This window comes from Heloderma suspectum, chromosome 1, assembly GCF_057233095.1.
Source record: "Heloderma suspectum isolate Gila_16-S chromosome 1, 16-S_ref, whole genome shotgun sequence".
Lineage (NCBI taxonomy): Eukaryota > Metazoa > Chordata > Lepidosauria > Squamata > Helodermatidae > Heloderma > Heloderma suspectum.
The window spans coordinates 260,763,326-260,780,168 of NC_139458.1; the positions used below are offsets into that span (position 1 = coordinate 260,763,326).

The following is a 16,843-nucleotide window of genomic DNA, read 5'->3' on the forward strand; positions in this document are numbered from 1 at the left end:
TTTATAATCTTTCTCCCTGTAGTTCAGATAGTTAGAGAACTTCTAATAACTCTGCTAATGAAAGATGAGCATTCAGGACTACAGTTGCAAGGTCATTGTGGTTTGGAGGCTATGTAGTTTTGTGTACCTCCTAATGAATGCTATGCCATACGTTTGTTCAAAGGTAGCAACACACAGTGCTTTTTTGAAGTTATGGGAGAGTCTAAATGCTAAACTGCATCATGGTTTTTATCTCTATGTGAAGCATATTCCTGTTTTGAAATGTTCTCTGCAGGAATTAAAAGATATCGGCCATCGTGATCAGATGGCTGCAGCAAGAGGAATTCTTCAGAAAAACATTCCAATACTTTACACTGCATCTCAAGCATGTCTCCAACATCCAGATGTAGCTGCTTACAAAGCCAACAGGGACTTGATCTACAAGCAATTGCAGCAGGCAGTGACAGGAATCTCTAATGCAGCTCAAGCAACTGCTTCTGAGGACTCTGTTCAGCAACAGAGTGGTGGTGGAGAGTTGGCTTATGCACTTAACAACTTTGATGTAAGTACTGAATTTGCAATCTGCTGATGGTCAAAAGCCTAGAAAAATTTAGATCTCCTAAAAGGTGATGGGTAACCATGTGCTTAGTGTACAGGGCTTGTTCAGACCTGGATCATAGTAACAAAACCTATATTTCTGTTGAGAATCTTGAAATTCTATGAGAACACAAATAATTATATGACTGATTAAAACATCTGTAGACTTGTAGAAAAGGAGAAGGGGACGGCAGAGGATGAGATGGCTAGATAGCATCACTGATGCAATGAATATGGACTTGAGCACACTCCGGGAGAGAGCGCAGGACAGGAAGGCCTGGCATGCTATGGTCCATGGGGTCACGAAGAGTCGGACACAACTGAACTACAACAGACTTGTAGATGGCCATATTGATATTTTGCTTTAGACAGACCATTTTGTTTATCTAAATATGTTACATTTGCTATATTTAGATAACTGTTTTGGAGTAGGAGCCTGCAGTAAGGTCTAGTGCATGGCTTCATACAAAAGAAGTGAAAATGGAGAATAAACACACTTTTTTTGACTTGCACCATGGTGATCTTACAAGAAAATGTAGACATATAACCAAAGATTTGTCTGTTTAAGTTAATATGCAAAATGCAGCCTATCTGCTCCTTTCCTGCCATTAGTTCCTCTTGTACCCAAGTCCCATGTGAATATTTCTTTACAGCTTTTCTCTTGTCTTCCCGGCTCCATGCTGCTTTCATCCAGCTTTCTCATAGGCTGCTTCTTCCACCACCTGTTCGTTTTCTCAGCTTTTTGCATTTCAGATTTACCTACTTGGATCCATTTCCTTAATCCGCTTTTAAAAAGTGGGGGGGTTCATAATTGTGCTCGCCTCTAGCAAGGGTGCAGTTTCAGAGTTCCTGCCTCTTTTCTGAAGTCTAGAGAAGGGCTGGGGCTCCTGGATGCAGTCCTGAACTGTGGAGATACTTGGAAAACAGTAAGCCTTCTTACTCCTTTCAGAATCACTCAGAGGCTTAGTGCAACAGGGTTAAGCCCCCAAGCCCTTTCCCATCTTTGAGGGGAGCAAGGGCTCACCAACACCCACAGTTTCACTGGGGTTGAAACTCATGCTTTATAGTTAGGTGGCTCCAAATAGATCCTTTCCAGCCTTTGGGGGCAGGGTCATGGCAAGCACAGACCTTTTCTGACTACCAAGGCTAGCAAAAGTTGTGCACACTTACCTACTCTCCATCATAACCTGCCCACTGCTCCTCTCTCTTTCCCCATGTTCCTGCCAGTAGCACAGAGCCTCTCCTGACCATGCAAACCTGTATGAGGCTTCTTCTACAGCACCTCTTTTTCCTTGGTCATTTCCCCCTTTCCTCCTTTTTCTTTTGCCTTCATTTCTTCAGGCATTTGCCTCATCCACTTACTCTTTCCTGAAACAGATGAATGTATAGCCCTGTCAACGTGTGTGGTAGTTCAGCAGAAAAAGATAAGGAAAAGGACAGTTCTAAGGAGCTTACAATCTAAACTCTTGCTTTCTCAACCAGCTGTCTAGTCTCCCCCTCCCTCCACATTCATCTTGTCATGGCTATCTCCTCCACTTTTTATGCTTTCTGGGCCCTCTTTCCAATCCTAATGCTCCCTTCCTACTCATTTCTGCATTTCTTTTTCTCCCCTCCACTAGCCACAGAAGGGGGATACAGGCAAACCTATTGTGGAAGATGTACAAACCTAGAGGGCTTTGTGTAATGATGCGTTGTTAACAAACCTAAACTTGTTCTACGCATTGTTTCTTAAAGTGTGTTAATTTACCACACAAAGTTATACTGTGTAATATACTTACACATTTAGAAGTATAAATGCCTTCATATTAATAAGACAATTACAAATATACCCAGTATTAGAAATAGAGCTGCAGCTTCTTTAAGATACCTACGTTAACTTTTGTGATGTTAGAAAAAGTAAAGGTTGAAAATGGGATCTATCAACCTTGTAATATAGATAAGGAAGGATTTATTATTTTTGCTTAGAAACAGTGAGCAGTATCCAGTATTGTTGCTCTGTTCATGCAATGGATGCTGCCATGTACTGCTTAGATATGTTTTTAAAATCTATTGAATCTATTCAATAAAAAGTATGCAAACGTCAATATTAGCATACAGAAGCAGAGGAAGCTCATTTTTAGATTAAAGTTTTGGAAAATAAGCAGGCCTATAAATATAACTAAGTAGTAGCAATAAGTTTTGGATGTTCAGATTAACATGGAACTCTTTAAGAGTATATCATCATAATCGTACATGGTTCATAATCATATGCTCATTTACATAGGAATAAGCACCACTGAACATAGTGGGATGTGCTTCTTCTTAAACATCAAGCTGCAGTTGTCATAGTAACTGTAGACATAATTCGCTATCTTGAACCCATATCTGTTTTTCCTGCTTTATCCCAGTAAATAATATATCTTTGAAAATATTTAACTAGCATAACTCAAGTTTATTTCTTTGCTCAGTGTCTGAAAGATGCATAGCTTGTGGTCTGGACTTCCCACTTTGAGCTTCATGAGCCAGAATGTTTGCATGAGCTGAAACAAACTTCTCAGTTCCATCACTTGTTGATGTGCACATGTTCCACATGTGTACATACCTTCAAACTCATTTTTATCTCAATTCATGCGGAAGACATAGAAAGCTGGGGCAAGTGAGAAGCAAAAAAGCAGTTGAAGGCTGATATATGAAGGCTTTGGCAGCATGGTTCTGCCAGGCTTCCAGATTTGCCGCTTTGGACCAAATACCTAATGAGTTTCTATATTCCACAACTCTGGAAGTTATTTTTCCAACATAAAGTCCTGCTACCTATTTAGCAAAGCAGTCAAATGCAGTAGGAGTGCTATCATCGCTAACACTACCGTCTTTGAATATTGGAACTAGATGTTTTGCAACAGTGTGAATGGTTTCTAACAATGTGGGGGGGGATTGCAGTGGTTTGATTCATTCCAAGCCCCCCACCCCCGCACTTTAAGATCTATTCCAGAGCTCAGAAGAATTCTTGGGTAGCCAGGAATTGTACCCTTCTAAGAGGGGCTGTGGAATACAAAAATCCTGTTTGCAGCCCTTTTCTTGCCCTTTCCTCCTAGTAAGAAGTATATAGCTGTCCCTAGGCCTTATCTGAGCAGTCTTTTAAGCCAAGCTGACCTTCCACCACAGAAGCTACTCAATGTTCTTACCATTCTATTGTTGTTGTTCAGTCGTTCAGTCGTGTCCGACTCTTCGTGACCCCATGGACCATAGCACGCCAGGCCTTCCTGTCCTGCGCTCTCTCCCGGAGCGTGCTCAAGTTCATATTCATTGCATCGGTATTCTATTGTTCGTCTATTATTACTCCGCAGTTGATGTTAGGGTGGCCAGATAGAAAAGAGGACAAGGCTTCTGTATCTCTAATTGTTGCATTGAAGAAGACCTGTCCCCTTCATCATCTGGCCACTCTAATTGGCATGGTAAAAAATGCTCCATGACATTATAGTAGCCCTGATAGCTAGAGAGGCTTGCAGGTGACCAGTAGCCTGGCTTTTGGCATATGTCCATACTAATGAGAGCCCCCAAATAGTTGCTCTGTATGATACCCTGTAAATATGGATAAATTATGAATGGATGGATGCCGCCGCCAGCTTTCTCTCTCTGATCCCAGGTGGCTTTGCCTTATGAATCCTTGCACAATTATTAGATTAGGATGATGATGATTTTATAAGTTTGGGTTTTCTTCTGTTAGTGAACTCCCTAGAAAAATGTGCTCCTCTTTTCCCAAGTTCATTGTTACTGAGTTGTGTGTCCATGCAGTAGTTGTACAGGTATTTGCTTGCCCGTGTGCCCACAGTCATTCCTGACAAATGTTCTCCTTTTGTACTACTTATGGCAATCATTGCTCTGTGTCCAGAGATCCTCCAAGCAGAGTTGTTACCCGCTCCAGTTCTCTATTACCTTTTGCATGTGCTGTTCATGATTTCCCCAAACTTATTGTGCAAGTAAGGTGTCTCTGAGAAGCTCTGGGGAAAAGAGTTTAACCAACATATAAATCAACTTCTGTTTGTCTGCACAGGCTGCTACTGTATTTTCAGTCCTGCTACAAGGCCACTGAAAACAACCTGCCTCAATCACCACTAAATCTTATTCCTAGAAAGGAATAGTAAAGCCCTCTCAGCATTATCAAAGATAATGAAGTTTCATATGGGAGGAGATGTGCCAGGCCCAGGCTGTTTAGGGCTACTGTTTAAGCCCTAAACAGCCTGGGCCTGGCACATCTCCTCCCATATGAAACTTCATTATCTTTGAAAATGCTGAGAGGGCCTTACTATTCCTTTCTAGAAATAAGATTTAGTGGTGATTGAGGCAGGTTGTTTTCAGTGGCTATCTGTCTAGGGAAGAGCATCCTAAGGAAGTTCACCAGGCCACCTCAATCAGGAGCCACTTAAAACTCCTACCTTGGGTGGTGTGGATGTCTCTCTCTCTCCTGATATGTTACCTTTAAAAAAGTAACTATGTTGCTTTATTAAACATAGCCTTGGGTGTTTCATGACAAAAAGGAGTGATAAGATAAACACATGGAATTAATAGCTTGGGTTTCCTTTCTGCTGTGGCCTTACAATTCACAGAACTCTTTTGCTTCAACTGCCAGTTCTGTCAGCATATGTGAATGTGCTGTGTTGGATGCAAGACCTTCTGAATTGTGAGCACTGGAATGTTGCTCATTTAAGGCTGTAGGATGGAATTATGCAAATATCTGTGAGAAGAGAGATGGGATTGATATATTTGCCAGTGATGTCAAAGATACTGAAGTCTTTCTGTTAGGCTGTCTCAAAGTCGCTGTCCACAGGAAGGACAGGCATTTAGGGAGTGCTGACCCAAGTGAAAGGTTACATTCCTGAAGCATAGCCTTTTAACATTACCTTCCTGTCAACTTTGCAATGATACCTTTCCTGGCTGTGTTGGCAAGATGGCTGAAGAGAAGACAACTTCACTCTCAGACATGTGGAATATGGTTATACTTTGGGAGAAAACGTTGCTGCATGAGGCTTGGGTAGTGTTTGCAGTGGTTATGACTGACAGTAGTACTAGGGTAATAAGTATATGCCTGTGAAGGTGCCTGATACAAAAATTTCAGAAACCTTATTGCTTTTCTGAAGGAACATCAGATACAACTGAACTTTTTTCAATAATATTCTGCAGGTTTATTTCTTAAGCGCTTAAAAGAAAACAACGTACAGCATAACATGAAACATCTAAAATGTTCTGGAATTGACAAACCACAAAACTTTGCCTGAAGTCAGTTTTTGACGTGGTAATATGGCTCTCTGAAATTCTTGAAGTCACTGATGCAGCTTTAACTTGGTATAAACTGTACTGGTGCATATTCAATTTAAGAAGTCTGACGTGCCTGAAGGAATTGAGTATGTGATGTACGGTTTTGTTCTCTTCAGGCTGATTAAGGAAAATAACACTGTATAGATTAGTACTGTTTCGTTCTCTTCAGGCTGATTAAGGAGAATAACACTGTATAGATTAGGACCCTATTGCTATTTTAGACCTCAGTGGATTGGAAAGATGAAACTGGTTTAATTCTGGGTGATCTGTTTGATATAAATATTCTAGTATTGTGTTTGTCAAAATATGAGTTATACTCCCTAGCAATTCTAAGATATGTTTATCAGACTGATCCAGAGTAGCATGTCACTTGTTAAGTGTTCAAAAACTTCTTTTTAACAGAAGCAAATTATTGTGGATCCTTTGAACTTCAGTGAAGAGCGTTTTAGGCCTTCCCTGGAAGAGCGCCTGGAGAGCATTATTAGTGGTGCAGCCCTAATGGCTGACTCATCCTGTACACGTGATGACCGACGGGAACGCATAGTTGCAGAGTGTAATGCAGTGCGACAAGCCTTGCAAGATCTGCTTTCAGAATACATGGGAAACGTGAGTAACCAAAGCGTGTGTTCGTGTGTTTTTTTAATTGAGGTTTGGAGTGCTAAGAGAAGCAGTGAAACTATATGGTTTGAATTTAAATAAAATTTCTTTACAAATATAACTGAAAGTAAAATTAGGCCATTTGTACCTTATTCTTCCTGTACTGCTCTTTTGCTGTATTAGCATAACTTTATACTATTAAAATACTCCATGCTCCTTGACTTGAAAGTAGGATGAACTAGTGGGTTTTGAGGGTTATGTAGCCCCAGTGTCTTGCAACAAAAGGATTTCTAGTCCTAAATTGATGTTTCATGATCTAGACTTTTGTAACCATGGTTCGGTGTGAAAAGATAGTGAAATGGCTCTTAAATATGGCCAGAGTCTAGTGGTAGAATGTCAACAGTATATAGTTCTTATGAAGTCGGCTCTTGACTATAAAAGCTCAAGCCACATTTAAGACAGCAGAGCTGCTCCTCTGAAACTCACAGTTCTGCCAGTAGTATAGCCTTTTTTGTACAGGATTATTTTCATCCTTGAGTGTGGGGTATTTCAGTGATGGCCACCTTCCACACTATGTGCATTGTGGACACAGGTCTCTAGGCAAGTGCAGCAGTGTTGTATAATGTGATGCTCTGAAGAATCAAGTGAAACACTTTATCAAAGCTTGAAATACTCCATTGGATTGGTTTAACAAATTCAGCAGACATTGCAGTTAATGTATGATAGGGATAAAAATGGCTGAACAAAATCACAATATGCACTATTCACAAGTGACTTCATAACTGAAGGTGGTGTAGATGCTGCTGTATCTGGTTTAATTGAAATATTGCTAAAATAATTATTTGGATATAGCATCGATTCATGAAATTTATTTGCAAAAGGAGCATTTCTGGTTTTTCTTAGTGTAGAGATTATAGATTTGGGGGACAACAGTAGAATTGAAACAAAATTCAATTTTGATGTCAACACCTGATCTCTAATTTCAACATTTGAGTTTAGAATAGAATTTTGACATCAAAAACTAAAATGCACCTGCTTGATTGAATGAATTTGATATAAAATTTACTACATTTCATTGTGATGGTTGTAAAACTGACTGCTGCGATATGTTATATGCTGATAAATTTTCAATCTTCTGTGAAATACAAAAACAGAATACCAAATAATTGTATAGCCAGATAATATTTCTGGGATATTCACTGTTCTAGTGACAAATGAGGGATGCGAAAGTCATTTTTTAAGACCTGAGAATGGATAACAAAGGAACAGCAGGCATGAGTATTTAGGGTGATTGCGATGTCAACTATCTGCTTCTTGGAGGAAAGGTCTTGGGGTTTACCTGTTCTTAGATCCACTTCCTCTCTAGAACTTCATGTATCTCTCCCATACACACAAACAGTGGGGAGCTGCCTTGCAGTTTGGGCATGGCTGAGTTAGCCAGCATCTTTTGTTGACTTCCTTAGGAGACCAGGTGTCTGAAATATTTTATGGCAAGTTTACCATTCTTTCTCTCAATTGATCCAGGACCTATGATGTTTTAAGTGTGTGGGAAGAGCATGTTTAAAATGAACTTTGAGAACTGCGGTCCTGATGGCAACAAACTTTCTAATTAGGCGGGGACAGGAAATGAATTGGGGGAAAATGGTCAGGTGTCTACTAGACTGAATAGATATAGGTGCAATGCAGGTGCATTTGTGGCTGCTCCAGATTACTTTTGACCTTGTTCGCAAACTGGGGAGGGCGGGATTAGTATACTTCTGCTCAGATTGTTTTGCAGTCCGTGAGTGTGCAGACAGTTTGCTGAAACAAAATAATTTTGCTTCAACAGCTGGCAATCTGTGATTAGTCTTCACAGGTGGAATCAGAAGGGATCTGCTGTCCAAGCTGCATATGAACAAGACAAGGCAGCAGAAATCAAAGGCATGCCCCCCACCCCTTTGTCATTTGAGAGCTGTTTGTGACTTCTGGGGTAGGAGGAAGAGAAGGAATCAAAACAAAGATGGGGAAAGTAGACAAGAAAAGTTGTTCTAAGCAAGGAAAGAACTGAGAGATTTTTAAGGGAAAGGAAGAGGAGGAAGGAGAAACATGAAGGAAGAAGGAAACAAAGTGGGATGGAAAGGCTTGTTAGCAAGCACCATGGTGTGTGAGAGAAAACGTTACTACTAGTTGGTTATATTGTACTTTTAATGTAATAGTGCAGACAGGAAAACACCTTGTATCTGCTCTCAAACAATCCTGTGAGTTAGTCACTCTTGCCTTTTTACAGATGATAAACCGTGGTTGAAAGAGGAATTTTGTGGCAGTGGTAGGGCTTGAGCTCAGGGCAACTCTTCCCCCAAATGGCAGCAATTACCAGCCTTTTTGTCAAGGGTTGGTAGGTATGGAGAAATGCAGGAGAAGCAGTTCAAGTGTAGCAATGACTTGCCAAAGGAGGAAGGGGTATAGGGCTTATGGGGTATTCTAACCCTGGATACTAAGGCTTGCAAAAAGTGTTGAACCCTTTCTTGCATTCATAAAAGCTTCACGATCAAGCCTATTGTAACCTGCTTGATCGGCTAGCAAGTTGGATAATTTCACATGAATTATGGGAGTGATACAAAGGGTGCAATCTTATGTGGAGGGGTGGCTGCCTATCCAATGCAAGGAGGACGGAGTTGGAGGGGATCTTCTCCGTTGCGCCCCAGCTGTCCTGCACTCGCAGCTAGGTGGCTGATTTCAGCTGTCTAGCCATGGGACATCGGAGTGGGGAGGGGAAGGCCAGATGACACATTGGAAGCATCATACCAGCACTTCTATACTCCCCGCCCCCAGAAACGCCCCTTTTTGCCCCGCTCCACACTGCTCTTACAAGCCTGGAGCCCAGGGCGAACCACTCCTCTTACGAGGTGGCAGGGGAGGGGACAGGGAGACGGTTCCTGGGAACCAACCAATCCTATGGCCATCTAGCCACTGTCTAGTGGCCATAGGATTGAGTCCTATTGTTAGCTTTCCAAATGGCTAACTATATAGCTGTAATTCATTTTCTACCATATAGAGGTAAAACATTTTAAGTGGTTATTCCAGGTTAACCAGCACATAGTTCTTCTATAATACTCAGAAATTATTCAACATAACGCAGATATTTGGAAGTGGGAAAGCAAATTCAAAAGTGATTTTCTACTTCTAGATCCCTAAGAAACTGTACTTTTTCCAGCACTTCATACCACTGAGCTGGTACTTGTGCTGAGCCCATGGGACCTGGCACAGTGTAGAGTAGCACACTCGAATATGAGTTGATGACATTTAAAACCAGAGTCCTACATTGGGTCTTTGTAAAAATTGGAATAATTTTTGTATTTATAAGAGATACTATAAGTGAAGCAGAAATTAAAAGACGGTGACTTCAGAAACATGTATCTAACGCATTATCAAATTTTACACTTTCTATTGAATCATGTTTCATGTTATCCTGACATAGTGGTCTAGTGTGCATACTTCCAGCATGAAACTTCAATGTCAAAAATAAGTCCTGAAATACCTGTATCCTACAAGAAACCTACCAGCTTGTACCTGTGTAACATAACAGCTTGAGAAGGATATTGAAAAACCTTGCACCCCTAATATAGAAGAACAAGCCTTCTTGAATATGAACCAATATGGTTTCTGCAAAGGGAAATCTTAACTTGATAACTTTTAGAGTTATTTGAAGGGATTGTCAAATATGTAGACATTATTATTCTATTAAAATTGTTTAAATATATAAAGTTATTCATCTAAAGCTTCTAAGAACATATCATTCATGGTGTAAGACAGTCTTCCCCAACCTGGCTCCCTCCAGATATTTTGGACTACAAGTTCATTATCGTTAACCATTGCCCATGCTGGCTGGGGCTGATGGAAATTGAAGTCCAAATACTCAGCAGGTCACCAGGTTTGGGAAGGCTGGCATAAGAGAATAGACCCTCTTATGGGTCAGTAAGTAGGTTAAAAAAAACAGGAAATAGAGGATAAGAATAAATACAGTCATTACAACAGTGGGAAGTAAGCAGTGAAACTAGCCAAGGATCCATAGTTAGTGTACCATAAGCCAAAAAGAAAGGGCCCTGTCTCAAAGGATGTGCCCTCCCAACTTTTAGATCCTTAGCACAGTAGCAGTGGATAATATTCATAAACTTCAGCCAAATTTCAAATGTAAAAAATTGGCATGAAAACATTTGTAATAAAGTAAAAGTGATTCGGATTAAAGAGAAATCTGGAGAGGAAATGTCAAACAAGCCCCAGCAAAACATCATCCAAAATTGCCAAATACTAAACAAATCTGTGATCTGCGTATTGGATAGCTGATGAGTATAGGCATATGTGTTAAGGCAATATTCATTTTATGCTTCTAAGAAAGTAGAAAACTAACATGGTTTTATCTAAAAATGTCATTGGGCATCTGTAATCAATACAGCTTTAGTAGGACAGTGGTCAATCTAAAGAGGTACTTTAGGTATGCCCAAGGCTTTGGACATGTCCAGTAGAATTTGAACCATACTCCCTGAAACTCTGCCAAAATTACTTTGGAAACTCCACTCGGTTTCAAAAGAGGCTTGCCATGTGGCTTTAAGGGAGCCTGAGTCCAAACTTCTCTTGGGCATGTAGTGCTAGTTGCAGCTGTTTAGATTCTGGACAGTGTGTCTACTTCAGTACTTTATGAAGCCCTTTCTATCATTCTTCTATGTTTATTTACTTTCTGTATTTTTTTATTTATTTAATATATTTCTATATCGCCTTTGTGCCAAGGCACCCAAAGCAGTTTTCAGTTTTTAAATATTGAAACAAACAAATGTTATAAAAAACAAAACAAAGGTCTGTCTCTTCAGGAGTTGATAGCATGAGCTCCCCTGCCTGGGCTTCTCTTCTTCTGCTGTCTCTCCAGGCACACAGGTCTTAAGTAGCCACAGGGAAGGTGGGGGCAGGGGGGCTCTCCCAACTGTCCTCTCAGACTGTAGGTGATCCCTTTTTTGGCTCTGAGGGCTGAGTGGTGGCTCAAAGGCCATGCATGTGTAAATGCATATACATCATCATTGCTTGCCCCTTTCACCAACTCAGGCTCCCAGCATCCCACCAAACAGCAGTTTGGTAGGCTGTTTGAAACATGATTGAGCTGAGGAAGAGGCTGTTCAGGGAGAGTTATCCTGACACACCCTCTTCTCCGCCACAGTTGCATCGCCTCCGCACAGAAGGAGGAATGAGGTGGACGCTTTGGGCACCTTCAGCGGTGTTGCATGTGGCCTGTGGGTTGCTCTCCCCTGTTCTATATGGTAAGGGAGATAAATTGTTTTAGAAGTGCTAATTCATGAGGTAATGCTTCATTTCATTTCACAGTGCTGCAGCTTCTTTTAGAACATTTTAATAGTAATTTTGAAATTGAGGCAGAATTGTGTATTAGAAAATTAACTCCTTGTCTGTTTGACTTCAGCAGTAGCAAACCTTGATTTTACTTCAGCTTTATGTGCTGGCTTGAAACACGTGTAAAGGTGAACTTTCCAACATTGTAGTGCATTGAATAGGCATCATGTTCTCAAGCAGGAAATTGGTGCCAAACTGGAGGGACAAAATTCTACTGTTTGACATGCCATTACAAAAATAATCGTACTCTTTACTCCTGCAAATTATTTTTCTTTCTTCAACATCCACCCCTGTCCAGGGTTGCCCAAATTCTGTTAGTAGCTGTCCCAAGACAGGTGTCCCTTCCCCAATTTCAGAGGATGGAGGAGAAGTCTATGGACCCAGTTTGCCTGGGTTCGGACATAATGATAAATTCCAGTTAAAAGGAGAAGAAAAAGCTTCCAATCTCCTCAGAGCTGTGCTGGAGGAGGATGGGGGAGCTGACAAGCTGAAGGTTTGTGCACATAATACTCAAATGTCGTTTGGTGCTATATTTGAACCAGGCCACTGTCTTAAGATTTTCTGCCAGTGCACTACACTTACATACTAGGATGGGAAGACCTGGGTTCAAATCCCCCTCAGCCATGGAGCTCACCAGGTGAACTTGGGCCTGTCTCTCCCCCCACCCCCAGCCTAACATTTTCACAGGGTTGTTTGGGGAATAAACATGGGGAGGGGAAACTATGTTTGTCACTTTGCACTCCTTGGCGGAAAGGTGGGATATGAATACAATACAATTAAATAAAAATAATTACATGTAGTAAGAACTGCCTCTGAGTGACTAAGTGATCTCTGGCTATGATTCTTTTCTCTCTCTGCCAGAGAGCACCTTGACTTGATTCCAGCAAAACCGGCTGTGTCTGCCCAGCCAAGAAATGTATTGATGCTTGCTAGCTGCTTTCTTCTCACCCTAATGAAGCATAATGGAGAATTAAAGCATTTGGGTAGGCACAAAGTTCAAATTGAGGCATTTTAAGAGAGGTGTAGGCATACTTCAGGCTCATGGAATCTACGTTGTTTTTTCCTAGAACCCGGAGGTTCACCAACCAGAGCTAGGTGCAAAATGGTGGCCCAGATAGATGGACACAAGGAAAAGTATTAAGAGTGCCTCATGAGCAAATGCTCAGCCCAGGAATATGTGATCAGTTCCAGAACCAAGCTCAAAAGTCCTCTCTCACAAAAATCCACTTCTGGTTTTCCCCCAAGCATTCTTTTTTATCAACCTAATTTTGGGGGAGGAGCAGGCTTTTAGCAGTTGCTATACAATTGGGAGTCAGAAACCCTTTCTTACCGATTTCAGATCACCCAGAGATCTACCAGTAGATCCTGATCTACTTTCTGCCCACTCCTGCTTTAAGATGCAACTGATACAGGCTTGTCTGTAAGGAAACTGAGCCATTTGGAATTCAAATAAGATAATATATTTCAAAATCTACTTAAAAACAAACTTTTGTCTCCTGTTTATCAAAAGTGGACAAGACATGCACATGCTTTACCTAGTTCCAGAGTCCATTTCCAAAGCACATGACCAACACCCATTGAAACTAAATACATGTTAAAATAAACAGAAGAATCTTCTCGGTAGCAGAAGTCCAAAGGAGAGAAGCGAAGAAATCTATTAATAAGGGCAAGACTGTCCAACTGAGGAAAAGGAGTCACACTACCATCTTATGACAGGGATAGGGAACATGTGGCCCTCCAGATGTTGTTGGACTGAAACTCCCATCTTTCCTAGCCAGCCTGGCTAATAATGAGGAATGATGGGAGTTGCAGTCCAACAACATCTAGAGGGCCACACATTCCCCATCCCTGCCTTATGACATAGACCCACCAATTGTGCCTTGCATGTCATAATAACAGCAAGAGGTAGGGCTTGTCAGGGTAGCAGTTATTGGTGAGGTTTCCCATTGTCCATGCTAGTTCAAATATTTAATGGTTGTAGGGAGGATATTTAATCTTTATCTCTCAGTAGTTAGTCTGGCTTGGAACTGTGAAATCTCCTTAGAATATTTGTTTTCAACTGGAGAGTCAAGACCCATTACAGGGTCCTGTCCATACCCATCATAACTACTGTACACTTATATATACGGTAAGAACACCCCCACCCCAATCGTCCTGAAATGCATGCTTGGGCTAAAGGTGAGTCTCCATTCTGAAAAGATTAGAAAACTGCTGGCTAGGAGCATATTCAGAAATTTAAGGGCGCTTAAATAAACTATGAGCTGTTGGGAAGGAGCAGGAGAAATGGTGCAGCGTGCCAGCCACTTTTACTCAACAACCTGTGATCAGCTCATTCATAGGTTGTTGAGCGTGATGCGTGAACCGAGACCAGTGGGTTGTTTAGGGGCTGAACAACCCAGTGGCTAACCCAACAACAAACCATGGGTTAACTCCTGGATTCGGATATCACACTCAGCAGGAGCCAATCATTCATTGCTGAGTAAAAATGGAAGTGGTGGGCATGCAAATGGCAGCTCTCTCTCTCTCCCCCGTTTCTCCCCCGGTTGTGCACGACAACCTGTGGACTGTTAAAACCATGAGCTGTTATGTGTGAATCAGGTCGTAGCCATTAAGTAGGCAAGATAGAAAAGAGGAAGAGCTAAACCTTGTTGTGGTGACAAAAAAATGCACATGACTGTTAGGACTGACTGATTTGCTGGCCTACTTCCAAAACTGAATTTTGCATTTAAAAAATAGAATCCAATTTTGTCAAGCTTGCTGAACTCCAGCTGTCATGACCAATTTAGGCCAGATTCATGGAGGGCTAACGAAATAGACAAATTGGGAATATTTGCTCCAAAAGATCCTCCTAGGAAATATTCAGTCTATAGTCGCACAAATAGAAAGGGACTATAACTAGTATCTTTCATAGATGGGCTACACATAGTCCTTTCCCAAATAGCGTGTAGTTTTTTTTTTAATACTTTGTGATCTGGTTCACATGTAACAGCAAAAAATTGTGTGTTAATCCTGGGCGTGTTCCACAGCCTTTTTTAATATTCAACCCATGATCGGGCCAGTCAGGTTGCTGTGTTATGTTTGAACCTGGACATTATAGGTTAGTTGTGGCTTAAACAATCCACAGTTAACCTACAATTAGTTAGGTTAACTGTGGGTTGTTTAACCCACGATTAACTTCTAGTGTCTGGGTTTGGATGTCATGTAGCAACCCTTGATAGGCCCAGTTGGAAGACGAATGTTCAAAAAGGCTGTGGAACGCATAGCAAATAGTAGGTTAATTAACCCAGTGCAAACAGCCCCACTGTCTTATTCATAAATCACTTTGGGCTACAATCCTAAACACCTTTGGCAAACTTGTCCAATTGAATTCTTTGACTTAGGAGTAAAAGGATTTAGATTTGGGGTCTCAGGCACCTTTTATGCATGTTAGGACCTTCAGTTATTTAATATGAAAATATCAGCAAAAACAGTTTCCCTTTTAATCCACCAAAATGCAGTAATTGCTTCTTATCACTCAAGTGCTTCCTCATTGTGATCTTTTGTTTTTGTTTAATTATTCAGTATTTCTCTCAGGAATGCAAACACTTGTCTAAGTTACTTGATAAGAGATGGGCTTAAGTATTGCATATATGATATGTTTTCATTATCACCCGGGACACTGGAGTGAGAGGAATTTCACTTAATGCAAGATTGTTTTGGGGAGATAGAAGAATTTGAGACTTCACAACCTGCTACTTACTCTGATCTCTCACTAAGATCCTCAGCATATTTTCTTGACCTTTTTCATAAGTGCTTCCTGTGAATAAAACTAGAATTCCCAGAAATATCTTTCACCTCCTTTACTGGAGTATATTCAAGTTTTCTATGGCTTCAGAGCAGATTGAGGATTTTTTCTTCACCAGATTACTAAAGCTGCTGTTGCAGGCAACTTGCTTGGCAGCAAGAATCAGCATGGAAGAATTCTTGCTTCATATCCAAATCTAACTATAGAAATCTACTTGATTGAGATGAGATCTGGGTTTCCTGAGACCTTCACAGCAGATCGTGCATAAAAACTGGGAGAGTAGGTGGGAGATGGCTTGTGAATTACAAGTGACCCACTTCAGTTGCTTCCTAAACTACTCTAGAGAATGTGATTATTTGTATTGGGGTAGGCTGTTTACTTGTACTCTAAAGGCTCACTTCTCAAATTCTAACCCAATATAAATACATGCTGTTATCTGTGTGTTAATTTTAACAAAAGGTTTGATAGCTGAAATCATCATGAACAATGAACAGGTAGAATTTGTATAAGAATTCATATGATGGAGCAATGCAGAATAATGTCTTAATATTCACTTATGCCTACTGGCATAACAGAACAAAACAAGTGTCTACATGTGACTTGGTAGAATCCAGCCTTCAAAATGCTTTTTTGAAGCGGAATACTTGCCATGCATTATGGTACAGTCTTGAAGAATATTCTTAGCAACTAGAAATAGGAAGTTGCTTCTATCTTGGCTCCACATATTGATAAGTAACACCCATCCATAACAGAACATGCAGAATAAGAAAATACATCATAGAAATTGTTTATAAATGTTCTGCTCCTGCACATTTTGGCTGAAATTCTAAGTGTTTATTTGCTTGGAATTCAATATTTGAGAGCCTACCACAGTTCTTATTTGTGAAATCCTTTGGTAAACTTGGAGACCATTGTCACACAGCCATTTTCCACTTACCTAATCTGTTTTAAGTAGATAAACTCAACTATTCTTTTAACATTGAGAACTTGCTAAACAGTAGCATTTCACTGAAATATAATGGAAAATACCATACTGATATGACTGTAGTAAAATGTCTTGGCTATGTAAAGGAGAACTTTCTAGGCAGCCTGTAATGCAGGAGCAGGTATAATAGAGCTGGTCCTGAAAATTGCTGTTTTGTTGTCACCATAAAGATCAAAGTAATGGTGTCATTTTTTTTTTTATTTTGAAAGGGCACCAAAAAAGAGGCAACTTCTATT

General features: G+C 40.6%; 1 protein-coding gene across 1 annotated transcript in view; it reads left to right on the forward strand.

The window, feature by feature from the left end:
• The window catches only part of CTNNA1 (catenin alpha 1), a 96,609-nt gene that overhangs the window by 26,230 nt on the left and 53,536 nt on the right, over positions 1 to 16,843 (forward strand). The window contains exons 6-7 of the mRNA XM_084825758.1: positions 275 to 541; positions 6,271 to 6,474. Coding sequence (XP_084681884.1) covers positions 275 to 541; positions 6,271 to 6,474 — 471 coding nt within the window. The remainder of the gene's footprint in view (positions 1 to 274; positions 542 to 6,270; positions 6,475 to 16,843) is intronic.